This window comes from Coloeus monedula (assembly GCF_965178545.1).
Source record: "Coloeus monedula genome assembly, chromosome: 20".
NCBI classification, from domain to species: Eukaryota; Metazoa; Chordata; class Aves; order Passeriformes; family Corvidae; genus Coloeus; species Coloeus monedula.
The window spans coordinates 3,826,495-3,854,492 of record NC_138800.1 but is presented as its reverse complement, the minus strand read 5'-3'; the positions used below and the strand labels follow the sequence as shown (position 1 = coordinate 3,854,492).

General features: G+C 42.7%; 1 protein-coding gene across 3 annotated transcripts; it reads right to left on the bottom strand.

Annotated features, from left to right (window-relative positions):
• Positions 1-696: 696 nt before the first annotated feature.
• Positions 697-27,157, bottom strand: UBE2G1 (ubiquitin conjugating enzyme E2 G1). 3 transcript variants are annotated; one of them, XR_014226986.1, is made up of 7 exons: positions 26,840-27,157; positions 11,989-12,091; positions 8,549-8,646; positions 7,306-7,484; positions 4,000-4,123; positions 1,999-2,034; positions 697-1,879 (listed from the first exon to the last, which is right to left on the bottom strand). XR_014226986.1 is itself a non-coding variant. In XM_082294499.1 (6 exons), the coding sequence occupies exons 1-5, from the start codon at positions 26,883-26,885 to the stop codon at positions 4,037-4,039; spliced, it is 513 nt and encodes a 170-aa protein (XP_082150625.1). In that variant the 5' UTR covers positions 26,886-27,156; the 3' UTR covers positions 697-1,879; positions 4,000-4,036. The 3 variants fall into 3 exon arrangements, 1 of the variants encoding a protein (XP_082150625.1); XR_014226987.1 differs by lacking the exon at positions 26,840-27,157 and having other exon boundaries at positions 8,549-8,641; XM_082294499.1 differs by lacking the exon at positions 1,999-2,034 and having other exon boundaries at positions 26,840-27,156.
• Between the last annotated feature and the right edge of the window lie 841 nt (positions 27,158-27,998).

Here is a 27,998-nt window from a genome sequence, read left to right as displayed (position 1 = left end):
CGAAGTACTGCATGCACCTGCCTGGCTGCCGGAGCAGCCTAGTCATTTAAAAGCAAATTTAACTAATGATTTCACAAAATAATTCATGTCCAAATATGTCAATGTGGATATCAAACATACCTGTTTATGTAAAGCACCTGTAGGAGGAAGTAGTACCTTTCCTTGTAAGTCCCCTTATACGAAATGCCTTTTTGTCTCCAAGGGCTGCCCTACCTCGAACAACTGTCACCTCCTCCCACTCCAGCCCCCCTCACAAAACCTGCAATATGTGCCTTTCAGCACATCCATGTTGCACAGCAACATGAAATGAAGTCCAGCCAGCAAATCAGGACTGAAGGCTTCTTAAAAGCTGACTCTTTGACACTGGAACTTTTGATTTATCAGTGGGTTATGCTGTGCTGTGAAGAGTCAAGTAGTTTCAAGTTCTTCTATAAAGTTTCTTTGGTCAAAGACTTTATACCTCTTGCGAGCAGATACTCTGAGACTTGTATTTGCTCACTAGAGGGCCAAAGATGGTTACAATAAGGAGAAAAGTTGTGTGTTGTGTTTGCTCTTTCATTATTCAAGATGAAGCAAAGCATGTCCAATTCCTCAAGTGTTTGCTGGCGTTGTATAGTTGATGATGTTCAGGTAAAGTTGTGCTCCAACTATAGGTACCCTTCCTATTGTGATACTCAAGACACCCAGTTTGACACATTATTATTGGAAAAAATTATATTTTGGAAGAACTCACTACAGAAGGTGACAGAATTCCAAAAATCAAATTACATGAAAATATACATCGCAATTTTCTTTGTACATTAGGTGAGGAAAACTCTGAAGTAGAAGGCAAAGCAGATGAAGGGCCACAGAAGAGAGTAAAGGAGAGAAACTATTTTTGATACCAAACCCAGAAGTTAGTCATTTGAAAGCCTACAGATGTGCATGCTTGAACTCAACCTTGAGAAAAAACAAGCCTCCCCCACACACACCCCACCCCACAAACAGGCAATGAAAAAGGCAAACCAAAAATTTCACCCATAAGAAGCAGCTCATTCCTATCTTGGACTAACTTAAGTCAACCAAACTTCCAAGTGAAAGCACTCAAGTCCTTGGAAGTTAAAAATCCATCAGGCTGCTCAGGGGTGCTCCATGGCCAGTTTTATTGCTATACCAAATTCAAGAAGGATGAGTAATTGGGTTTAAAAAAGGGGTGGGAGGGAAAAAAAGCACCTTTGAGACTACAAAGGTCATCATAAAAGAAGACACAAGTAATTGATAGCAAATCCTTTCAGGGTTTAATTAGGAAAATTTTAAGTTTTGATGGGGGAAATAAAAGGGAGCACATTTCCAAAAACCAAAAAAAGAGATACTAAACTTTAATAAGCAAGAAATTTTAATTAAGCCTCAGTGGGTCAAAGGAAAATTAAACTGGGAGGAAAAAAAACCAAAACCAAAAAACCAACTTAGTATCCTAATTGGTTTTGACATGCTTCACAAGTTGTTGTTGTTTTTTTTAACTCAGGAAACAATGACAGGGAGAGAAAAAACCTGCTAAAATCTTTAGAATTTACACAATTCTATCCCTAACTACAGACAGCATTATTTGGTACAATGTGTATTTGTGGATGTACATGAACAGTATATATATTATCCGGATCATGTTGTGCTATGTACACATCTTTACAATTCTTCCTGAAGGTTAAAGCAGTTCATTAGATTTCAAAATGCGTAATCATCTTGTGTTGGCACTTGTTAGGCTCTTGTCAGCATTGATAACTGGCATGTTTTATTGCAGCCCAGTTCCAGCCAGTGTTTGCCAACTTGTAACAACAGAAGTCCAGCAATAGGTGGGTAGAGTGCAGGAAAAAAAACAGTGCCATGTTTCTCAATTGGAGACCTGCAAAGAAATCACAGGTATTAAAATAAAACCCCTCCTCACCCTCAATTATTTTCAATATGTTAATTACTTTTTCAAGCTTAAGAAATAACTATTACTTGTTCAAGAACTTCACATACCTCTGGACAGAAGATGGATAAATCCAAACTCATCACCTGAGAAAGACTGGAGTTAGTTCAGCACACCGCATGTGTATCCAAGCTCAATTATCAGACTTTCTGGCTCCTATTACTCATGTTGCTTGTGGAGTGCATAGTGTGTAAAGCTTTGATTATTCACACATAGGGCTAAACACTGCAGATTTATCACTGGAAAGTCTGTGCATTACTTACTGTGAATGGTAGGTACAAATGGCACAGCAGTGCTCAGCAAGCACTGACACCACGGCCCCCAATCACCCTGGGCTGGTTTGAAACCAGCTGTGGCCCCTTCTCATCCAATTCCCTGCCCATCGCTCACTTGGGAGGAGTCACCAGGACTTAGAAAAGCTTTCGCCTTCCAAAAAAGCAACACAGCCAATTACTTAAAATATTTGTCAAGAGCATTGTTTCACTATAGCTAAGTTCAACATGGCAACAGAGCTGAGGTTAGTTAAGGATACTCTGGAGTGTTACTCACAGTTACTCCCTTTCTCCAAGACAGGAAAAAAAGAGTCAGCTGCATTAACAGTTCTTGCACTCCAGTTATAGGCAGTTGTACAAGACCTTCTGTTCCTTTGCTTAGTCTTTTGATCAATATTAAGCATTTTTCATGCTTAATCTGTACTGGAAAAAGTTCCTTTCAATCAAAGCATTTCTGCAAAGAGAGACTGCAGAACGAATTTGTCACAGATGGAGCCTTCCCCCAACCCCCCCAGTGCTAACAAAAGGGTAAGAAAGGAACTCTCTCCTGTACAACTGTGATGAAAAAAAGCTACCTAGCAGAAGAATGTAGTATGCTGCTCTGGTTCAGTCAGCACAACCCCTCTGAACTACATACAGCGCCATATTTCTGTCCCTGTGAATTATGTATGCTGTAGATAACCAGTAAATATGGATTTGGAGTTTTCTAGCAAAATGGATCAGAGCAGTTTATTTGCCAAACCAACCATTAAGAAAAGGCAGCTTCAACATGAAGCTCTGTTTTGCTTTGAAAAGCAAGAGCAGGAAATTATTAGCTCATGGATGAAGTTTTCCCTTGGCATACCCAAGATAAAGTGACCAAAGGCCAAGGATTTAAGAGCCCTGCTTTAATACAGAGCTTTCTATGAGAGGCTATTAAAAAAAAAAAAAAAAAAAAAAAGGTCCCATTAAAACTGAGATGGGATTGTGTAAATTAGAGTTAAGTATCTTGAGTCAGAAGCTCTTTAACAAGGTGGCATAAAACACAAATATCACGTCAGCTACTCTCAGGTCAAAACTTGTCCAAGCTGTCAGATATGCCACAGTTCAGTCTCCAAGCAGAACACAGCTGTTTTTATGACGTTATTCCCAAGCCTTCCTCACTAAAAATGTTTTTTGGGCTGCTGAAGAGACCACTACCTTTCTTGATATTATTGACAGGTAATATCTTAACTTGATGCTTTCTGCTGTACCAGGAGACTTTCTATGAAAACTCCCATAGATACCTGAAGCAAACCCTTCTCAGTGGTTCCTGACAACCTCACTGAAGTCTCATTTAATACCTAAGTGCAACATGCCACCAACATCTGCAAGATAATCTGCAACTCCTGAGATAACAAGACTTTTAAGATGCTTTTAAGATTCTAGCAAGTGTTCTTCAAAATAATGAATCTCAAAGAATTATCACCCCCTTCTATCACAGCTCCAAGTAACCTTTAAGTGCCATTAATAAAGCAGGATGAATTCTGATAAAGAGAAGTTCAACTTCTGAACAGCATAAAATGCAAGAATACAAGAGAAGTTCCCCAATTTTGGCAGAACGGGCTGTCTAGTGCACTTAAATTATTTTAGTCTTTAGTACTATATACAGCCAAAGAGCTCCACTGAGATCATGCAGCTGAGAAGAAAGGTTTGCGTGTTTCTTTTGCTTTTGAGGGGCGCAAAAAAAAATAGTTCAGCAACACTTAAGCAGGAAATCCTCAACTCAGGTAACTGACTTGTCTTGAGAAGGATACTTACCCTGAAAAAAGTGAAGCTACTAGCTGCTGAATAAGTGTCACTCAAAAGCAGTTTCTTGGCTTTTTCTTACACAGCGGGCAACTTTTCTTTTAAATTCTCCATTTCTGTCTTCTCTCCATTCTTTCTGTAATTGAATAGACAGCTTTCAGATGTCAGTCCTGCAACAGTGTACAAGCTCTAGGAAGACTCTTGGTGTTTATGTTTTCAGACATTAGCCATCTAGTCAACACCTATATTTGCTTACAATCATTGAGATACTCACTGAAAATCTGAGCTATTCAGGACTTTTGAAAGTTTACTCTGGGTTTCTGTGCCCGCTGCTCACAAGACAGTGAGGATGTAATTTTCCCCCTGGATTTTAGGCATACTCCAAGACTAGCCTGGTGGCTTACCAGTATTTCACACTGTGCTAAAATCTATTTGCTTCAGCCTGCAAAGTAGCAGCAAACTCAACCTGTAGACCACAAGCTGTTATGTGTTAATGTCTTTAACTGCAGCGGTGAAAAAGGTACACAGGTACTGTGGAGCCAGTAGTTACTCTATTTTTTTTTTTTTTAGGACAGTTTTAGTTCCCTTCAATCTAGCCAGGACACTCCAGGACAGAACTACAGAAGTCACAGTATCCAGAAGAGGGACAGCAGTGTCCTTCAAAAGCAAACACTTCCTAGTTAGATATGGCTATAAGACACTGGCTCTGTGAGAAAGACCTTAGGAGAATACTCAGCTCATCTACAGGGCTGGTGTGTGTGACAGGGATCTGATTTCAGAACTGCAGAGATGAAGAGCAAAGAAAAAGATAAGCAGGAAGATAGGTAAGAGGGTAGTCTGAACCCAGAGATGCACACATCAAGGTACCACAAAAACCTCCATGAAAAAGTGCAGCCAGGTTGTTTTGTGCCATGCTCACAATGAGCTCAGATGAAAGCACAGGAGCATCGTGTTAACTGACATGCTGGGTACTACCTTCCAGTCAGAAGTGGTGGGGAAAATACAAAGAACCCCTCATTTCATGAAGTTCTAAAGTTCTTAGTTTCTGATATAAGCAATATATTCTTACTGCAGGGGTGAGGGAAGGGGTTAAAAACCCCCACATTGTTTTACCTGATGCAATCTAGCACACAACACCTTTTCACCCCCACTTGGAGTGAAGGTTGTAGTACACTTGAGTGAAAAATGGCATACCCTAACATTCATCACCTCCAAGATCACTTCAACAATCAGCACACTGGAGAGCCCAGCATGTCTTAAGTCTCCTATGAAAGCACAAATAAGGCTACTAATTAATTTGTTCTTTTTCAGCAATTCATGCAGCAAACATTTGGTTCCTTGGATTGGGACACAGGACAGCTTACACAAGATGGCTTAAGGCCAAGAAAAGCATTGAATTTGTGCCCTCGGAGCTTCAGAGTCTTAGTTTTGGTTTCTACTCTTTATATTTGCAGTTCTATGAATTGTTCAGATTTCAGTAGCAAGGAAAGTTTCCTATTTGACAGCTGAATCTCCAAATATGTAATTTTAGGTCATGAACTGTTCTATTTGCTTTTTCAAAATGTATGTTCAGGTTCCTGATCCTCATTTTTCTCCCACTCCAAGAGACAGTACTCCAACACGCATAGTTCATTTTTCCAGAAAGCTATCCCCTGCTCCTATAATTCTGTGAACTGCCTGTAACACCTTATTCACTAGACTCACTTAAAAGCAGAAATTAATGACAGCAGACAAAGTATCTTATAGTTACTGCCAAATTTTATTGCTGTAGTAAACACAGGAGCTGCTGATTCTTCATTACCCTGATCAGTATGTTTTTGCTAATATGAAGAGGTCTCTGATCCAACAGGAGAAGCCAACTGCTCAAGCAGCACTTTAAAAGTTCCTTGAAACATGTCATGCCACAGTCAGAAATATAGTCTCTAGCATCCAAAGTGATGACTCACTACTATCTTCACAGGCAAATTTGGATTTTCTTGTTCTTTCATGCTGGGCTAAAAAAAGCTGTTTTCATTTTTGACCTTTACCCTAAGGCAAATTCATTTTGTGTCTAACTTTCCTAAGGAAAAAAATAAAAACCCCACTCCTGAAGTAGGTGTCAGAGTGGGGCACAATACAAAAAGTCTGATGTCAGAAAGGTGACAAGCACAGCTAAAAGCATGTGCTTTCTCCAGGGTTAGGCCAACTACATTCAACATACATGAGTTTGTGAACTGAGGAATTCTAATTGCACTTTTAGCATTTCATTAATTACTTGCTCCTCTCGGTGCTCTCAGGTTTGCCAGCAGGAAATGTCCATGTTTCCTGGGTGTCTGTTTCCACCAGTAAAATGACACAAAAAAGGGGAGGTCCAACACTTAAAAAGGTTGAATGAGGAAATTGTTCGCTACAACTTTTTATTTGTTTTCTGTCTTTTTTCCATTAAATTTGTTCCACATGAGTCTGTTCCCATGATGACTTTTCAGCAGAACTCAACCACCTTTGAAAATACTCACAACATAGTAAATCAAAGGCTCCAGGAAACTACTAAACTTCACCCGCTTTGGGAAGGCATAGCTCGGCTAACAGAGCAGGTTAACATTCCTTTACAAAAAAAACTCTGCATCTCACAATTCCCATCTCCTTTTTCCTCACTCCCACAGTTAAAAGAGCTAGAACATGTCTTTTGTGAGAGGACAACACTCACTGCTGAACTGCAATTCAACAGCACGTTAGTGTACGTCAGATGAGTGGGGCCTGGAGTCTGTTCCCCTATGCCCTTCCAGAACTGAGACTTTTTTCCTCTCCCCACCACAAACAGTTCTCAGCTTCACTGTTATTCTGCTCTAAACACAGCTCTTCAAGAGAGCTGACAGCTGTGTTCACACGTGCACACAGCACAGGCCATGCTCCAGAACACTGTGCTGCAAACGCTTGCATCTCACTTATGCCTGCAGATTCACCCTGGTCTTTGACTATAAATCAGACCATTTTTCCTCACTCCTCAGCCACTCAGACTAGTCTGGGACAACCCTTCCTGCTGAGTTGAAGGCCAGATGCCCAGTGAAGGCTTTGAGCACCTTCTCAGAGCACAGACCTACACAGTCAAACCTACTGCTCTAATCCATGGGACAAGAAGACTTTCTAGAGAGGTGAAAAAAGTTCCCAAGGGTAATTAGTAGTTCTGTCCAACATCATCACTGCTTTTCCCGATAAAAAGGTAGCCTTAGCCTGTGATAGAAAAGGTTCTTCCCAAAGTTACTGTCTGCTAAACTAGAAACAGAACTCCATGGCAAGGTTTCTACATTGAAGACAATTGGCAGACCAAGGAAGTCTTACCGCTGCGTCAACATTAGCGGGAGAATCACCATTGGGATCTGCCAGCATAGAAATAACACTAATCATTATAGTTTCCACTGTGTGAATGGGAAGCCAGCGTTCCTCAGGTTTTTCATAGCCATATTTGTCTTCTCCAGGCTCATGAAGAATTGAAATGCAGACATCGCCGTTCTTGTCAACTACAAAATAGAACAAGGCATATTTCAGTAATGAACAACATGCTGGCATTTCTTCAGGACAGTCATGGAACTGTTCATCTTCATTCCAGCTAGTCTGAAACACGTTAGCAAAAACACTTTATAAAGAAGGAAAGTAATTAACTATTGCAGAACTTAAACTGTAATAAACAGGGCTTGGTGGAAGTCTGAATGTGCCTGAACTCCTGACAGAGGGTACATGGGGAGGAAGGACTCAGTCTAGCATCATGCTGCAACTCTCAAGACTATTTATTTAGACAGGCTTCCACTACAGCTTTTTCTGTTAAGTTCAGCAAACTAGAGAGTGACTTTTTTCCACAGCAACAGCAGCAGCTGGATATTACTGGAACATACTGAAATATGATTTAAACTGCTGGAATTAGAAAGAGCCTGACAAGTACTCTGATATTTCCAGAGCTGAAACTGACACAGCATTAAAATATTCCCTGTCCTTTTGATGGGAGCACTGTCTCCTCCCACCTTTCAACATCTACAGTTTCTGAAGCTGAAGAGCATTTCTCTTTCCCAGTAAAACCATCTTCCATTTTATTTTACCTTCCCATCTAATCTCCAACAGCCTATAAGTAAATGAGACATTAGGAGAAGTCTCCTTTGGAGGAACTGAAAGATTTCTTTTCATGCTTCACTAGATGAGGACAACCTTGGGCCTTCTATAGTGAACTGCCAAGTCAGTAACAGCAAGATGAAATATTTGAAGGTATAACAAAAGGCAGCTATAGAACTCAAGTTTCTCCTCAGACTAGAATTTTGCACTTAGGAAAAAAAATTAAGAAAAAATCCCTTAACAATTACCAAGAATACAAGAACCTACTCTGACTAGCTTCTGAAAATACTTTAAGAGTATTTTATGCTCTCAGAGCAGCACTATTAAAAACTCTGCCATTGCTATTAGTTCTCTATTAAGTGAGGATGGCAAAGTAAAAGCAGGGTTTCATATTTCTAACACGAACAGAAATGTATCTATTTGTCTTCCCTGCTTTTAGTTCTGAACTGCAAAAAGAAATTGAAACTTTGACATTTCTTACCATTCGGATGCCAGATTTCTGTGATGAATTTCATTTTTGGCGGCCTCAGTGGGTAGTCTTTTGGAAAAGTAAGATGAGCCTTGAAAACACCACCTTCACTGGGGAATCAAAAATATCTTAGTAGAGTTTCTTGTAAGCTTAAGCTGAAGATCAGAACTTATTGATGTATCAAAACCTCTAAGTTTACACCTCACACAACATCATGTTGGTAATTAACAGTACCAACACTTCCATATGCAATGTAAAGCATTTCTACATTGAGAAGATCCTTTCACAAGATACTGCCAGTTCTCCAACATGATTTTTTTTAGAACTAGGATGATATTCCAGAGGGGAAAAACCACAGGGAAAAAAAAATCATCAAAAAACTGCCAAGGAATTTCCCATCTGGAATCACAACTTACATTTTTTCCCTCCCAGTAAATTTATTAACAGGAAAAAAAAAGGTATTGCCAATAACTGCCTTTCTCATGTTCAGCCCAGAAGACACCCATTTTCCTCTGTTAGAGACCTCAGTCCTAATTTTGTGGTCTCAGTCTGCAGCAGTGAGCCCCAGGGAAAAACTGCAGAAAGCTCTGCCTGTGTCTACAGCATTAAATGTAAAAAGACTTCCAATGCTACCTTTTCAACACTAAGTTAAAGGGACTCAGGCATGACAGTGAGGTGTTCTACATTAGTTACCCACTCAACTGGAAAACAACAATAAACAAGAGACATCCAGGTTTTATGTGGAGTTATAAGCCAGGAATAGTCCCTTTTGAAAAAGGTGAAGGCCTGTATTAGATGGAAAGGTTTACAGATGGAATACTTTGCTAATGTCAATAATACAACATTTGTCCTGCTACTGTCATTTCCTCTAACTGAAGGTTGTAACAAAATTTGGAATTGCAAAGGCAGAACAAAAAGAGGAACATAAACCTCCAAAGAAGATGGCAGGAGTTGTACAGTGTGGCAAGCTACTCTTCAGCAGCCACTCAGACAAAAGAATTGCTGTAGAAAACTGCTCAGTGCAGTATTTTTCCTGTATTTGTAAAGGAGTAGGAACCTCTGAAGTGCACCGGCTACGGAGAAAATAACATGTTTTACCACCACTAACCAAAGGTGTGAAGTTACAGCAACTGTCTCAAAAAACCCCCCCAAACAAACAAAAAACCAACCTCAAAAAGCACTGCATTTAAGTAACTTGGCTCTTTGAAGCAGCTGAGGGGATCTGAACCCACGGCACTCATTTTTCACAAGTTTTAGAAAAGGCAGGCAGTTTCCAAAGAATCCTTCATCCCGGGAAAGGTAAGAAGTCCAGAATTTTAACACCCATAATGTCAAGACAAAGGAGAGATAGACTGCATTTGTTGATTTGTTGAGAGCCCCAAACTGGTCAAACCCTTTCTTTGTAACTGAGAAAGTCCTTCTTTCCCTTTTTAAAGAAGCAGATCCTAAAGCTACTAGACTGCAGGGCATCCCTGGTTGCCCTTTATCAACTGCATATAAATAAAACTTTTAAACTGGATATACATTAGAAATCAGTTAATGAAATACAGCTGTCAATTAAGGGAGATCAATGCCATTTTTAGCAATATTCCTGATAAAAGGGTTTCTCTCAGTAGACTAATGCACTATGTCTAAAGTATTTTCAAGTAAACTCAGAATAAATGAAGTGGGACCAGGAATGAGACTGAAGCTTGACAGTTGGCTAACTTAAACTATTATGCAAGACCATCCTTATCAAACAGCCCAGGGAAGAAGGATTCAGTGTAATACTACCCTGAAAAAACAGCAACTGGGGACTGGAACAGAAGAGAGTTTCTTATCTAAAAAGCCTCAAAAAAAACCTTGGGACCTGTCTTGAGGTGACTTTATGTTGCATCCCATATCACTGCCCATATATATGCCTTTCTATGCCTTTAAACTGAGCCTGAGAGGGGGGAAGGAGAAACTGAGCAAAACTTCTTCAAAGCAGTTTTGCAGCTTTGTTTTCATGTTTCGAGGACACAGAGACACAGACTCCTCTGGCTTCTAACAGCAACGGCAGGAGTGAGAGGAAGCAGTTTTGTTTTCCAGCCAGCTTTCGGCCAGTTTTTCAGCTTCTTTTTCTCCAGAGAGAGATGGAGAGTTGAATTTTTGGTTTTTTTCTGGAATTTCAGATTTTTTTTCCCTTTTTCTGCTGGACTGCTTCAATATCAGAACACATCGGGAGGACTTTCCACTGAGCACAGAGGGCCTGGCCCTGGGCCAAGTCCCAGCTCCAAGGAGGAGGAAGACCAAAGGGAGGACTCTAACACTTTCCCAGGTTTTTCTCCACAGTGAGAGGTTTTATTATTTAGCAGTATTATCCTTTTCCCATGTGTTTGTTAAATAAATAATTTTTATCTCTTTCACTTTCCTTCGAGGAAAAAGTTTTTTTCCCCGAACCTGGTGGGGGAGGGGTGGTTATAACCTGCCTTCTCTCAGAGGATATATTTCTAAATTTGGCCAAACTGGTACAGGACCCTATAAAAGTGGAGCAAAAAAAACCACTACTGCAACTTTTAACACCTAAGATGATGAACAATTAGAGGCAGCATTTCTTTACTGACAGTATTTATAAAATAGCCATGAGAATATAACAGAACCACAAGACTGTTCAGAAAAGGTCAATAGAAGCTGGAGGAAACATCTCATGCAAAACATGAGAACTACAGTGTAGTGAGCTTGAGGAAAAGCCAAGCAATTTGATTGCTGGGTTTAAGTACTTATTCAAAGTCTGCCGACAGACATACACAACTTCATGCTGCAACCAAAACTGACCTCAAGTAAATGTCACCAGGCTTTTTGTATCAGTAATTTACTACTGCAACATCTTAAAGAAGATAACAGAGTTCATCTTCAGGAGTACACTTCAAACTGACCTCTCCTGAGCATAGAACCTTTTCCCAGAAACTGGAGTAGATGATCACCCCAAAGTACTCCAGGTGACACTTGGAAGTTCCCCCATCTCAAACTGACAGGATTTGAAGCTAATTCGATGGACTGCTTCGGCTTCCTCCAACTACATCCCTACATCCCGATTGAGTTCAGTATTCTCCTACCATCACAAACATGAAGTGGTAATGGTTTAACACAGGCACTATCAGCTGAACTACAGCCTCCCAGCAGCAACAGCAAATAGTGGATTTTATCTACCTTACTTACATGTGAAAGAAAACAGAAGCCGCCTCTAAGTGTACCTATTCTCTTTCTTTTCCATTCAAGTACAAAGAGATCAGTGTTGCCTTTTCCCAGGGGAGCAAAGCAGTTTAGAACTTCTACATAGCAAATCCAGCTATTTACACATATTCTGCTAGCAACAGAAGAGCACTACCTAATTTAGCACAAAGGTTTTGGTTAGCTTCTGTTCACTAGGAACAAACTAGAACTAGTAAATCTGAGTTCACTTAAGTTTCTGTATAAGTATCAGTACTTACTATAGTGTATCTGGAGGACCAATAATAAGGACTTCCCATCGATAAAGATCATTGTCATCTATTAAGCCCGCTGAAAAGCCTTCCACTGGATTTTTGTTGAGCTCTGTGAAGGGAAAAAAAAAATTAAGAGTAACTTTAAGTGTTTATAATACACATTTGCTGGTTTCGCTCATGTGTCCATACATGACCAAAAAACCCCGTGACATTTAGTGCTTGCTTATGGACTTATGGCCTGGGTGAGTACCCTCAGCTCCCCCACTGCAAACACTTCTGCCAGTGCTGGGACCATGTCTGACCCTAAAACTCTCTGAGTACACCATGACCAGAAGGGCCAGAACAACACACAACTATGGGACATGGTCTCCTAAACTAGATACCAATGAGTGTTCAAGTCAGGAAACAGGCTTTCTAATAATAAAGCTTTCCAAGAACCCCAATGAGTCATCTTAAACTAGAGTCTGCCTTTAACTCTAGAAAATGTTAACAGCAGACCAAAGTCACACAATGTTTTTATTTTAAAGTAACATTCTACTTCATTTAAATGATTTTTTTTTTCCCCCACAATCTGAAAGCATTTGAGACCTGTGCCAGTAGATTCTGGAGATAATGATTTACTATACTTTGAACTAGTAGAAGAAAACATAGAAGATAAGCTGCTATGCTGTTCCGGTATGGGGTTGTGTGTTTTTATTTCTTCCTTTTACTTCACAGTTTTTTCCTTCAGTGATAAGCAACACAGCATTCTAAGTGTATAGGCTACTTCACACAGTTACTGCCAGATAGAGGCTTCTCTGGAAATAGCTACACACAAGTCACAGCTAGGTCTAGACTCCACTGAACTTCTGTTTTCAGCCTGCTCCAGGAAAAAGACCTGTAAGATTTGGAATTAAACACTTCAAATGAGTTTTGCCTATAATCCAGTGGTGAGAGTAGGAAGGTAAGAACATCTGTTAACTGACAGCTTAAGGTCAGAAATTACATTAAATGCCATATTTATGCCAAATTCAAATTCTTCATCCAGCATTTCCAACAGTACAGATAAAACCCTGATAGATCTTGGGTACTTAGAATATGGGAAAGGGGGAAAAACATTATTCTTTCAATTGGTCAGTAATTTCCAGATTAAATTAAGAATGGTAGTTATTGGGGAAAAAACCCCCCATATTTATTTTACAACCTGTCAGACACCATGCAGCTCTCATTGTTCTGTTCCACAGCACAGTTTGTCTATATATTCCCATTTTTTAAACCCAAAAGCTGTACTTTGTGTTGTTTTCTCAGCATTACACAGACTTAAGTTCAGAGGGCCTTATAATGCCCTCAGGTACATGCAGCAGAACTTCAAGTGAGAACCTTGTATCTTTCTGGAGAAAAAGCTGCCAGTAAGTTCAAACTGATTTGCCCATAAGCTTGCAATCACTGGTGGCTAGTTAAGTTCTGAACTATTTAAAGTGTGGTTGAAAAAGGCAAGAAGAATCAATTCAAACCCTACACAGAGGAGTCCAAGTCCACATGGGGAAAACAAAGCACTCAGTTCACATGAAAGATCAAGGTCCTGAAGAGGGAGATAGCAGGAATATCAGTTTTGGTCATTGCTAATTTAGTCAAACTTATCCACAAAGATGACACAATTCTAAAATCCCAAGGAACATATATTGGAAGGGGTTTTCCTAGGAGCTACTCAGAGGGGTGTAATCAGGAGGTGAGGTCAGCCACCCAGTCCCAAAGGTGCAGGACAAAGATTTGGGTATTGAGCCCAACCACGTTTTTTCCAGACAACGCCTGAAAAAAAAAAAGGCAATGCCACAGGCTCTCTAACCAAGATGCCAACTTCAAACCCAAAAGCTACAGCATGGCCATGCCTCCTCCAAGCAAATCAGTTTTCAGACTCTGGCATCTATGAAACTTTGTGGAAACAGTTGCACAAGCCAGAGTAACTATTTAATTTTAGCTGAAAGGACAGATAGCTTGGTGAGCATCTCACATTAAGAGAGCACTTCACCAATCCCTTACCTCCTTAATACAAACATTTCTTCAGCATGGTCTATTAAAGGTTCCACCACATCAGCAGTTGAATATAACCTGCTTTTTCACACAGGATTTCATTTTAAAAATTGCCTATTGCTTATGAAAAAAGCCATCTCTGCTCAGGACACTTACACCATCCTTTCAGATATTATCAGTACTGTAATACAGAATATCCACCATAGTAACTACAGAAGTCAGAATGCAAACACTAGGTTTGAGTATCTCACCTAAGACTTTCCAACATAAATTTAAGCCTGTGAAACACAAGTCCCATCATTTCTCCATTTCCGCTGAGAAAAAAGGATTTGTGTGAATTTTGTGTGAACTGCTGTAACTCAAACTGTTCATATTTAGCTTCTTTATTGTTTGCAAGTTATCACTGCTCACTGGTAAGACTTTAAAGACTGCCAGAACTTAAGACTGAAAAAATTCAGAATGTTTCTCTCTATTTAAATATGCCACACTATTTCCGAAGCCAATATACACATTTTGTTCTCTATTTCTTAATGTGTGCCGTTTCAATTTCTTTCTACATCTGCCTCAGCATCAAACAACTTTATCCCTAAGTAGTTCAAAACATTTTTCATGTATTTATTCCCAAAGAAAGACAGCGCTTACACTCCGACTCACACCTAGGACCATGTACCACTATATTGCAAGAGAATTTGAGAGAAGGAGTTAAGAGTCCTGGATGCCAACTCCTTTAAAGTGGAACATCTGTAAACTGTATGAAAGGGATAAATCATTAACAAAAATTTTCAGTTTAAACAGTTAAAGAAGTTTGCTTAGTAGACGTTGCCTATAAACGCAATGCACACACTACTTCTTTTACAAGAGGTGGCATCAGTGTCTGCTTGTGAAAAGGTTATTTTCCTTCCATGACAGCAATATTGAAGCACAGCTGAAACAGCTGCTGATTGCAGAAATACTCTGAGGAAAAACAGTGAACATAAGCTCATACACCTTCTCCACAAGAGGTATGCAGAATTACCAACAACTTAAAAATGAGCTTTTCCATCCAGATTATTTAAGCTAAACTAAACAACATGGCTGGTAGGCAGACAAAAAAGGAAGTCTCAGGAAAGTTCTGCACTGAGATATGAAAAGCATCATCCTTGGCTGCTTTACCATGGATAGCCAATAGCTGCTACTCATTAAAACTTGACAACGCAGAGGCCCAAGGTTTGTTTGGCTTTGTTTTTTTCCCTGGATATAGTCAGTGCTGTGTATCAGGAAAGTTAACTGGTAATACCACCTGTCTCTTGCCTCTCTCTTCACTAGTTGAGCCTCACACAGTAGTGAAATCCATGCACCAAAATCCCAGAGGAATGGTGATGCAGGCAGGGCACAAAAGGAATACACACAAACACAGGGCTCAGTCGCACAGGGCTGGTGCCAGGCTGGTGTCACTGCCCACCGACCGAGCGACTCTGACACTGCACCCAGAGCAGGGGACACCTGCTCCCTGCGCCTGTCAGTCCCCACCAACCACAGCACTGAACTGCTTGCAGCCTGAACAGGAGCTTCCCTAGACAAACATGTGGATAAAGCAAAGGATTCAGTTCCCTTCTCCAGGTAGGGAGAGGGGAACAAACTCTTAGTGCAGGTCCTCTACAAAGCCCTGATGAAGAACTGCCCTACAGGTCCTAGAAAAGCAGAGGAACCAGACACCTACAAAGAACTGGATCCTTCCACATTGTTTTTCCAACAGCTTTACTTTCAGATTTCTTGTTCAGCTAAAGACATGCTGTACTTTTTAAAAATAAATTAGTACATTAATATATTTCCATCATGTCCATGCCTAACTAAATGCCACTTACTTGCAACTACTATATATTACAATCTGTGGTTTAGTATTTTTGACAACATTTTTTGCATTTCTGATTATTTAATATAATAGGCATTTTTCTACCCAGTAAAAGAAAAAAAACCCCGAAACATTCTTACACTCAGTCTAGAAGCAGTTTCAGGCAGAGCCCTTTGCAAACCAAGCAGCAGCTGACAGCCAAAGCAGCACACACCTGGACAGCTGCCAGGCAGCAACATACTTGGAACGGAATCCAGTGTCTGCTTATAAATTAGACATTCAGTTCCTTTAATCCCAGTCCTGAACCTGGGATTAAATCCAATACCTGATTTGGGAGGTGAGGAAGACTAAAGGCCCATAATCCAGTGGAGTTGTTTAAATCCAGAACAGACTTTAAAGCCCTATGTCTCCCTTTTCACATGATCTGCCACACTGTCTGCCCCTTTAGCTCTTACTAAAACAGAACTAAATTACCACTGCCTTAAACTTGAGCCAACACAGTACCATAGGCTGCACTTCCAGTTTCAGTGTTTAGTTTACATCAAGCTACCGATGTTCCCACACTCACTGAAACTGCCTTTATATAAGCCAAGAGACTTCACCAATCCCAAAGCAAAACAGCATCAACAAAAATGACTAAGCAGAATGAGCCCCATAGTTCCATGGAACAGCTATTTACGGCATCCAAACTTTTCAGCCTGACGTCTCACTCAGCCAGCCACTGCATATGAACTCTGAGTATTTAAAGCTCCATTACAGTACAAAGCTTTCAAAAATATGAACTCCAGGATTTTTTAACAGCAGCCTTTTTAGTAAGTTACACAGTGTTGGAGTTTTGTGCAGCCAGTGGATAGAGTACAGCACAAAAAAAGAGACTAGGGAGCCCAAGTCCCGGCTAAGGCTTCTGGATAAACCATCTAGCTGGCTTACACAGCTCTCAGAGCAAGCAGGCCATATCAGCACTTTAGATCTGCTGCACCTTAAGCTCATGTTGTCTTCGTTGCTTTCTGTGAGGCTCAGAACTAGTTCAGGAGATTCTAACAGCTGTTCACACCGAAAATCCTCATTTTAGACTCTTCTTTCTGTACCCCACCCTGTGACTTCTATATAGTCCTATTACTTCATTAAGGCCAGTTACAATTTCCAAAACTTGGTTGCCTCTAGACCCTGCTGTAGAATCTCGCCTTTTAGAGAACTCAGGCTGAGATTATGACAAAGTAACATGATCTCTATGTGGAGATGTATTTCCCAAGCTCTCCATACTATCTGCTTTCATCATGTTCTGTCTTGCTCACAAGCTCATCCAAGAAGTTCAGACAAAACGTAGCACAAAATATGCGCACGCTCCTGATAGCCACTGTGGGAGTAACAAATAGACAACATTTAAGACAGAACAGATTAAGTCTCTGAAGGACATTGAAATTATTTTGAAGGGAGACTAAAGTGGTAAAGACAAACCTGTCTTAAGCAGAGATTCTACCAACCATTTCAGTAGCAGCTTTAGATTTGACTTTAGCCTGGCAACTAACTAATTTCCAGTGCTCCACAAATCACTCCCTCCTAATAAGGGAAGCATTTCAGACTTCTACAAATCAAATTCTCTGAGTTCAGAAAATATGTAAGAAAGCTTGCACAACTAGCATTAACAGGCAAGTTGCATCTCAGTGCAGTGCTGCGCACCTTCGCATACTGCTTCAGTTGCCATCTCCTCAGCGATACCTGTGAAGTCTTCCATAGATTTGCACAGTGAAGCAGATTTTGAAAGGACAGAGGACAAGGTTGGAGGTTTCTTGTTTGATTTTTGGTTTTATTCCCAGTCAAATTCCTAGCCATGGCCACAGTTCAGCTTTGCAAACAAGTAGAGAGCAGCACTAGCCCAAAGTTCCTAAAACTGACACTACAGGTATGAGGATTAAGGTACCAGAGAAACTTGAGTAAATAGAGATTGGAACTCTTTTATGAGTAAGGTGTCACTTTATTCTAGAATTAAGCTAAAAATTGAGTTTCTTGATTCTGTATATTCTGTAGCTCCACAGTCATAGGAGTCACGGCATACCTCGAGACAGACAATTGGAAGTTCAGGTTAGTTATTTAGTGGAAAACTGAGTCTTAACACACCAACCAGGAGCTTGCAGGTCTTTGGTACTGACTTGGTTCTTAAGGAGTTCCCTGTAATCCCTTAAACCCATGGAGGTGGGCACCAGTAGACATTGTCAATGCTCCTTTAGATTTCTCTCTCATGGGTCTCAAAACCAGCTCTTAGACAGTCTCAACTAGAGCACAGATTACCAGCAACCCAGTTTACCCAGCCCACAGTCTGTTCCTGTGCACCGTTTCACCTGAGAGTCCTAAAGACAGGCAAGAACAGTCACAACCTATTTTGAGGCATTTCCTTTCTGCAGCACTCTTCATACATGGACCCTTCTGTGTACACAAACTCAAACCAGTCCTTTCCCAACATCCCACACTACAGAAGGAAGGTCTGTTTCCCCCTCCCTCAACGCATTTGCCATTAAGCAAATATCTAAACTCAGTAACTTAAGTTACTGTAGACCACATTGTGCCTACTAAGCCCACAAATATTTTCTTTGAAAACAAACATGGTGTTCAAATTACTTTCCTGTCCAAATCACTGGAAATACAAAACATACTCATCTGATGAAAACCTTTAAATGTCATAGTATTGTCTGAAGTTTTGAAAGTTATGCTTCCAGAATTAAGGTTCTCAGCAGTAAGTTCAAGAATATATGTTCAAATCACTATCAGTCACGTGATTTTGGTAGAAATCAAGATAAAATGTTTCCTGAAGAGCCTTCTTTGACTAGACTGCTAGAAGCATGCTGTGTATCCCATCAGACCAGAATCCAGCACCGTTATACCACCCAGGTTAAAATGGACATTGAATAAGGTCTCCTAAAAGACCACAACAAAATCATCCCCAGTAAATTCTGAATTTTGAGAGGAAGGGAAAAACAAGGACAGTAAAAAGAATTGGAAGAACCATGATTCTGAAACGCACATGTAAAAGGAAGCAATTATGTCACCAGGGAATATTCAGTACTTTGCCCCTAGAGTCAACTGCAGCACAGGGCCACATTCATCCCTCACACTCAGTGTAACAGAAATGCCACCTCCACTTTGTCCTCCATGTTTGATGCCTGTTTCCACTCTTAAGAGTTAGACAAGCATTCAATGGCCATCTGCATCTGTCTGTACTTGAGATGGTCACCCTCAGCAGCATTCAAGACATCTTATCAGGCTAAGTAGTTTCGGAGACACCATAATTATCCCAAAGCAGCTGTTGAAAACAGGTCAGATGAATCACACTCTACACATACTTATTTCTCTCACCTACAAAGGAGACTACAAGTTTCAGATGCTTACTGCATGCAACTGCTGGAATTCGGGAAGACCAAATTGTGCCATTCTAGGCACCATTAATGTAGCCGAGTTTATCATGGACAGGAGAAGTTCATTAACTTCTTGCAAGTTATTTGCAAATTACCAACAGACCAAAGCTAAGAAAAAAAATTCCATCCGAGTATCTTCTGAGCAGTCATATAGACGTTAGTCATGAAACAGCACTGCTGCACAGAGCCAAGGATTCTAGGATGTATATGGTTCACAGATAAGAACAGAACACCACTAGAAATCCACTGAAAAGTCTTTATGGCATGCCTATGCCACACGGAGATGTTAACATCTGAGGAGTTCATCAGTAGCTTTCCTTGTCATACGTGTAAGTTCTTGTGCAAGTCAAGGACAATTTTTCAGCTTGTTTTCTCTCCTGCTTATAATATGAATAACAGGTTTGCATACCCTAACTTGAACCACATTGTAATTCAGAATTGTTGTAAGACATTCCTTTAAATGACTCTTGACAGCACCATCTTCTGGATCAGCACCAAATGCCAGCCAGCTAAAAAAACAGCCAGCTTGACCTATGAGGTGTGTGATGACAGCACAGAAATAGGTTTCCCTTAACAATCCACACAGAGACTGTATGTGAAAACCTTGACGGAGGATTTCTACCAAAAGTCTTTACTATTATTCTAAACCTGGGCAAAACCTGCTAACATTTCTGTCCAGGAAAGTAATTTTTATGGAACCCTATTTCAATTAGATTGCTATACTTAGTGTTCTTACAAGGTCTGGATATCTGATCTCTGCTCCAGCTGACACACCTTGAACTTGAGAGTAGGAAAGAAAAGTAAATATGAACATTTACACTTGCACAGTGGCCTAAAGCTCAAGCCTGCTAGAGACTGTAAGTGAAAGATCTCACCAAGACCAGACACTGACAGATATCCACACACCACTGAAAACTGAAGCACAGAGCAGGCACAGCTTGGTGCGGGCAAAGGCCTGCATGTGAAATGTTGCCCTGATTCCATTCCCATGCACTGGAACAAAAAGTGGACAGGAGAGTTTCAGGAGTCACATGTCCTCTTCCTCACGGAAGCCACCTGCTCTCCTTTTTCCAGGCACCCAAGTCTGCACACTCATTTCAGTATTTGGTTAGTTCTTGATTTCAGAACAGCAGCCATCTTTCAGTTCAGTTCCACTTCATTAGAACCCCATCTCTATGCTGGGAACAAACTGTTTGGTGTATTTTAGATCAAAACAGAGGTTGATTAAACACACTACAGGAAGAGAATTTAGCAGAATGCCTATTTAAGGCAAACAGGTTTCATCTACAAAGGTCATTTATTTCCAAAATGTTTAACATAGGGCTTTGAGGGAACTAAAAACCAACTTTACCAACCACAGAAGGGACCAAGTAATCCTATGTTAGTTGAATATGCACGTATTGTTCCAAGTCTGTCCTGCATTAAAAGAAACCTCAACAGCATAAAGAAAAGTCAAAGCAGAATCAGTTCTAATTACACATGGTTTCACCTGAAGACCATTCACTCTACATCAGTTTATCTTAAACAAAAAAACCACAATATATAGCAAATCAACAAATCCTTAGTTAGCAGTTCTGGAGCAAATAACCCCAATACTGGATTGGAATCAGTATCAATCACACAAGGCAAGACATCTTAGTTGGTTTTGCATGATTTAACATCTCCAAATGAAGCTCTTATCAACAAAGCAGGAATTCTTCTGATGAAAGTATTTTCTCAAATGGTATTAATTGTGCTCCTCTCAGAGGATCTCCAGCAACATTCTCCCATTGCACTATTCTCCAACAAAACAGGAATAAATCACTCTACTGCCAGATCCTGATATGCCCTTACTTTGGTGTAACTTACAACGCCTTGTTTGGGGCAAGCAGAGAAGGAAAAGAACTCAGAGTTCATGGTAAGTTTGGTTCTTTCCCTGAAAGATTAGTAAGCTGACCTAGGCAGAGCCAAGGCAGTGACTCCTTGATGAGGCAGCTATAGTAAGTTTATGAAGCAGCTTATTGCTTCATCCTGTTCAAGCAACTGGTTGAGTCATCAAGCCCTTCCATTCTGAGGTTTAGCTAAACCTCACTTTCCAAAACTGCCAGCACCCCTGAAATTTTGCTGGTGGCTGCTGTTATAAATATTCTTTTCTTTGAAGATGCAAAGTTCAGATAATTTCTGCAAGAGAAGCATTTGGAAAACTAACACGTAGCAGGCAAAGTTTGCCATTAGTCACATTTATCATGTTATTTACAGTGCAACAGAAATTCAGGCTGCTTGTGCTGTTGTAGTGACTGGAGTCCGAGCAAGATCTGCGTTTTAGCAATGATATTGTCTATAAAGCCATCTTGAGCAAGGGAGCTTTGATAATTCTGTCAGCACAACCTCACAAGAAACGGGATTATCTCATTTGCTGAAACAGGGCCCTACACTGCCAGGGGATTAAGGCGAGTGCTACACACATGCTGTACCTAAGTACCCCAAAAAGCATCAGACCAAAAAAATGATGGTTATCTAAAAACATGAAAGAATCTTCTAAAAAAAATATGCAGGGCTGCTTTTAATTTCAGGAGCACTTCAAATGCTAAGTTTGACATCTGCAGAACCTTGGAGTCTTAATTGTTGGGGATAATACAGAATATTACTGTCCATATGAACAGACCTTCACAATGGAGGTAACACGCAATCTAGTACCAAATTAATACTTTACATCAGTGCCACTCAAATGACTATCTTATAGACAAACTTACTGTAAGCCAGTGCTCAACTGTAAACAAAAGTTTCTTATACACCAGCCACCCCAGAAATACACATCTCAGCTTTGATGTATTAAGCTATCTTCACTCCACAATTCCCTCTCCATTCACTACTCAAACAGATTTTTTAGAAAGTAAGTCCTATCTAACTGCCAAAAATTCAACTAGCTCAACATTACATGGCAAGATTCTTCCACAGAAGAAAGTAAAAATTGTTCTACTGTAACATTAAGTATTTAATACAGTTTTCCAACTTGTTAATTTTTAATTAGACATTTCTGCTTTGAAATAGAAGCTGCATACACTTTAAACTGAAATAAAGCCATGTTTCTCATGTTTAAGAAAAGCATTAGTGTGGCTTTTTCTGTATCCTAAATTGGAGATTATTTACAACCTAGCACAACGTCAGCCAACAAAGGCATGGTTATTCCCATTTCCAATGCTCTATGTTTATGTTAAAGAGAACTTGCACTTCTAGTTCCACTGTGCGCTACTGATTTAACTGCATCCTCCCTATGTGATTTTGCTGGTTGAACGAGACATGTCTGCCTACTCTAAAGTCTCTGTGTCAGCAAGAATTTGGCAGAAAGATGAAATAAAAGTATTCAGAGAAATACTTCAGTCTGTAAAACCTTTGGGCTTGACAGCTCTGGAGACTGGAAGAGAAGTTTTACACCCTGTTGTCTCCATCTCCTTTTAAAGAACATAAAGTTTTGGGGCTGTAAAAAGAACAGTTTATCCTCCACCAGCTCCCCTGGGGGGTGAACTCTGCTAACCCAGTGCTACACCAATCTACATACTTGCTGAAGACTTTTTTTTTTTTTTTTTTAAGTTCAGAGGCACTTTTTTTTCTTTTAGTTTTTCCTGCACCTTGCCTGGAAGAAATGGACAGGTCATGGCTTCTATTTCACGTTGTTACCAACCCACAAAGTGCCCCTCTCCCTAAGAAACAAAAAAAAAAAGTAAGAACAAATATGTTTGAATTTTAAGATATTTCCAGAAGCTGCTACAACTTACAATTAAGTTGATTTGAGATGGAACAGCATTTAGTTTTACAGATATCCATAGATACTGCTGATCCTCCAGCTCTAGTTAGACTACCCTTTTTAAATGGCTTTGGTATTAAAGAGATCCAAACCCATTCACTTCCTTATCACTTAAAAAAACCAAAACAAAAACCATAAAAACTACCTGAAGTTCTTACTACCTTGAATTGTTCTTGTGCCTAAATGGGGGCAAGCACATGTCAATATAAAAACAGCTACTACACTAAGTCCCTCGGGATCCAGCTCAATATTTCATTAGCAAAGGCACTGTGAAGCCACATAGAATTTGGGAGATTAAAAAAACAACCCACATCTAACTTGAAGTTGTATTTTGTGACTGTCATTGAATGTCCCTTCTCTCAGAGCACTATCAGCATCCAGAACATGCCACTGAAGCACACAAGCATGTTGTACATGGTGCTGCGGTACCAGCTCCCTGCTCAAGTTACAAGCCAGCTTGCTTTAGGAAAAAAAAAAAAAATATAGGAGCCTGTCTTCATACACTTATTGGAGCAACTTACTTCAGGTTGTGTTCTGAAGTTTTGCTCTGATAAGACCCATTGTTTTACATCTCACTGACAACCAGCAGCTTAATTGCTTGACCTGTACTTTGACAAAGTACTCAGGAATTAAAACAGCTCATTAAAGTGCTCTGTGTCAGACACCTTCTTTCCCCATAATTAAGAACCAAAGCATATGGGGGACCAAACAGGTAGCCACTCTGAGAACTACTGTTTAACATTCCTCCCTCCTCCTGCCATTGTTTTTTCTTCTCAGCATCAAAAAGAGACATCCAGGGTCCTACCATTAAAGACTTTTTATATTCCTCAACTGCTCCACCATTATACAGGTTTCAGATTCCCACTTCAACCTCCCTCCATTTCTGGATGTCTTGCTTCAACTTCAGATCTCTTGTCATTACTGAAGCACAAGTGAATGATCTAAAGCAATTTAAACTAGCTTAGATCACATGACTCATATCAACTGTTTACTGTCCTCCAAAACCCAACTACCAGGTACAACCCCATAATTCACCACACTGGATATAGGCAAAACCTGCATGGGAGCAGAGAAACTGAGTATCAGTCCCACCAGGGCAAATACCAGTGGTGACTCTTGGTTTGAGGTAGAAAAAAACAGTATAGGTATAAACAAAGGGACACACTGGAGCAGCTGAGACTTGGAAGAAGCTAAGTCAGCAGTAGGGAAGGAAGATCATGAAGCTCAGTCTCTGCACTGTGACTTCAAGCAGCCTGACACCAGAAAAACCAGTGTCAGTCCAGTGCCAGCTCAGTTCAGATGTCACATAGAAAATAGTTTCTTCCATATGTGATAACTTTCTCGGCTCAGTTATTCCACGTAGGATTTTTGAAGAGTTCAAGGCTCTTCTTCAATGCTCACCACACTTCATGCATGCTCAAAGTCACTTTTAATACCGTTTCAATTTCTTTTGATACATGTAAAGGGATACCAAAGGTATTGATATTACTTAAAACACCATCCCCCCACAATAGCTGCATGGTTCAAGCAAATGGCTGCAGTCAGTACAGCTGAATCAGTAACAGGGGCAACTGGAAAAGCTCACCAGTTTTTACCAGTACACGAGAAACATTAAGAGTGAGCAGAAAGTTAAACAGAAGTTAACACCTAGATCTAGATAGAAGTCTACAAATCTACTTACATATCCAACCAGTGTGTGCTTACACAACATCTTAAGACTTCACAAGACAAAAAAAAAAAAAAAACAAACAAACAAAAAAAACAACAAACCAAACAAAAAAAAACAAAAACACCACAGAAGCTAAATACTTACTATCAAAAGAGACTTCAGCTAAACTTTCAACTTTCTTTTGCAGAGCACAACTAGTAGATTAAAAGAGAAATTTCAGACAGCTGAACAACTATTCTGGATTACCAAATGCTTGTTTTTATCAAGGGAGAGAGCAACTATCCTACACTATTGTTTCCCTTAAGGGATCATATATAGGAGAGAGAAGCTTCACGTCACATCCAGTCTGCAGCTCCTGCAGTTAAGCTCATACCGAGGCGGTATGAGCTTATCTGAACGTGCAGACACCTCACTGAGTGTCACTAATAACTTCAGCAGTTACCAGGGAGGGCATTAACAGGTGCATGCTGATGTTCAGGACTAAGGCCACAGTATGAGATTTTTAGCCACGGTATTAGGTTTTTTGTTTTGTTTTTAAAGAGCTTCACCTTAAAGCGGTAAAACACTCTCTGCTAGTAGTTAACGATATTGAAGTTTCTCAAACTGGTCATCAGCCAAACCCAGAAAACAGTGCTGGAGATGCAGAAACACACCATCCAGCTTGCTATGCCCGGTTATGCAACCTCATCTCCTTACTGCTAACAATGCTGCTTTCCACCTTTAGGCTTTCAACGACATTAACTGAAGTCTCGGGCCAAAATCTTCCTCCGGGAATTCCCGTGCCACTCAGTGACCCTGTCCCTTTGTATGGCTAGTCGGCCAACTCCAGCCAGCGCTGTAATTGCCCGAGTTTAGGTACACCTAGCACACATTTCCTTATCTGGGTACGAACCAGTTTTTACGTAAGGGGCGAAAAAGGCGACCCGATTCTCATAAGGTACCGGGCGGACCCGTGCGCTTCCTCGAGTGGACCGCCGTACCCCGGCCCAAGAGGCAGAGGATGCGGCGAACATGTGCGAGTGGGGGAGGGAGGAAGGCAGCGCTGCCGGCTCGTTTCCCTTTAAGTGTGGCAGCGCACACATGGAGCCGCATTGTGCGGCCCCGCGCATGCGGGTCCCCTCGGCGGGGCCGGGCCGGGCCAGCTCGGCCGCCCGCCCGCCCGGGGACAAAGGGAGGGGGCGCGGCGACACCGAGCCCGGCTGACACCCCGCTGACACCCCGCTCCCCTCCGCCGCCGGCTCGGGCCCAGCACCCCGGCCCTGTCCGTCCCCCAGCCCGGTCCCCAACTCCTCCTCCCCCGCGCCCGTCCCGCCCTCTCGCCCCCGGCGGACCCCCCCGCCCCTCCCCGCGGATCCCCCCGCAGCGGTCCCACCCGCCGCCCCCCGCTGCTGCCCGGTCCTCTCCCCCCTGCCGGTGCCTGCGGAGCCCCCGGCGCTTCTCCTGACAACAAAGGGGGCAGCGGCCTCCCCCTCCCGGGCACGGGAGGTGAGGGGGAGCCGGCGAGGGGAGGCGGGACGAGGGCACCGCAGGTCCCCGCGGGAAAGGGTGCGAGTGCGGGGAGTCAGCCTGGGCCCGGAGTGCCTCGTCGGGAGGTGGGGGAACAATCCTCCTTCCTCCCCTTCTTTCCGGCGCCTCACAAACACCCCCAAACATCATCCCGCATCCCCCGCGCTGCGGGACGAGCTCCGGCTCGGTTCTCCCCCCGCCCCAGGGAGACGGGGCCGCAAGGGGAGGGGACGAGGAGTCCTCCAGGCTTGGCACCGGGGGGGTGGTGGGGGTGGGGGCCGACGAGCGCGGCTGGTGCCACCCCGCGCTCCCCCGGCGGGACGGGGGCAGCCGAGGGGACGCTCCCCCGCCGTGCCGGCCCCGCTCCCCTCCCCCGGCTCCCCTGGCAGCAATCGCCGGCCGGGCTCCCCCTCCCCCGCTCGGCCTAGTTCCCTCGGCTCCCGACTGGGCACAGCACGGCGAGGGGGGGCCGTAATCTCCCCTTCCCCCTCACACACACACGCACTCCCGCCCGCCCCCTCCCCGAGCCGGCGCCCCTTCCTTCCCCCGCTGCGGGCCGCGGCCCCTCCGAGGCCGCCCGGCCGCTGCTCCCCCGCGGCGGATCACCCGCCGCCCTCCCTTCCTTCCTCTGCCGCCAGCCCAGGTACCTGCTAGTTGTCTCCGCAGTAGCAAGGCGGACTGGAGCTCCGTCATTCTCCCCCGCTCTGCCCGGGGAGGGAGTCCCAGCGGCGGCGGGGACGGCGCGGCTCCTGGCGCTGCAAGAGGCGGCGGCGAGCGTCCCTCAGCCCGTCCGCTCCGCGCCCGCCGGGGGTCTGGCTCGGCGCCGGCCGCCACAGCACGCAGGGTCCCGGGCAGGGCAGCGCGGCCGTGGCTCCGAGCCGCCCTCCGCCTCCTGCTCCGAGCCCTCAGCGCCGCCACCTCCTGCTCCCCCCGCCAGGAATTTCACCGCACTCGGGCCCGCGCAGGCGCACCCGGGCCGGCCGCCGGCCCTTCCGCGCCGCCATCTTGAGAGCGGCTGAGGGGCGGGGAGGAGGGAGTCGTGCTTGGCCGCCATGTTGGGAAGGTCGCTGCCTCCCCTTCCCGAGTCAAGCCTGAGTTAGCGGGGAGAAAGGGAGAGCGCTTCGTGAGGGGAATCTCCTCACGAAGGACATTTAGGGCCATAAACTAAAGCACAACACGTTCCACCCCAACTTGAGGAAGAACTTCTTTACCTGAGTGTGGCAGAGCACTGGGACAGACTTGTCCAGGGAGAAATGCCGACCTCACCTGGACCTTCTTGTGTCACCTGCTCCACGTGACTCTGCCCTGGCAAGGGGTTAGACTGGGCGATCTCCAGAGAGCCCTTTCAAACCTAACAATTCTGTGATCTGCAAAGGCCCTCATGAAAGACATTATTAAGAAGGAATGCTTTCTTCTTCAAGTGGTGATGCCCTGGCCCAGGTTGCCCAGAGAAGCTGTGGCTGTCCCATTCCTGGAAGTGTTTGAGGCCAGGTTGGACGGGGTTTGGAGCAACTTGGGATAGTGAAAGGAGTCCCTGCCCATTGCAGGGGGTGGAATGAGATTCTGCTGAGATACAGCAGCCCCCGAGACACATCTGCCCTCATCACCAGGCTGCACAGGACTGTCAGATGCAGGCAGTATGTAACAACAGTGTCTGTGCCCAGAGCTCTGCTGGCCCTCAGGCTGCTGCCATCTTCCAACCCACTAAAAACGGGAGGTTTTGAGGAGCAGCTAAAAAGAACAGCTAAACAGAACAGGTAAAAAGAGTTACCAGCTGCTGGGTAAATGTTGCTCACACAGGATTGC

Excerpts from the sequence above, each read along its gene's own strand:
- UBE2G1 (XM_082294499.1), bottom strand. The coding sequence starts at position 26,885 with ATGACGGAGCTCCAGTCCGCCTTGCTACTGCGGAGACAACTAGCAG. Across the intron at positions 8,647-11,988 it reads GGTCCTCCAGATACACTATA|TGAAGGTGGTGTTTTCAAGG; the intron begins GTAAGTACTGAT and ends TTGATTCCCCAG. Across the intron at positions 7,485-8,548 it reads AGAAATCTGGCATCCGAATG|TTGACAAGAACGGCGATGTC; the intron begins GTAAGAAATGTC and ends TCTATTTTGTAG.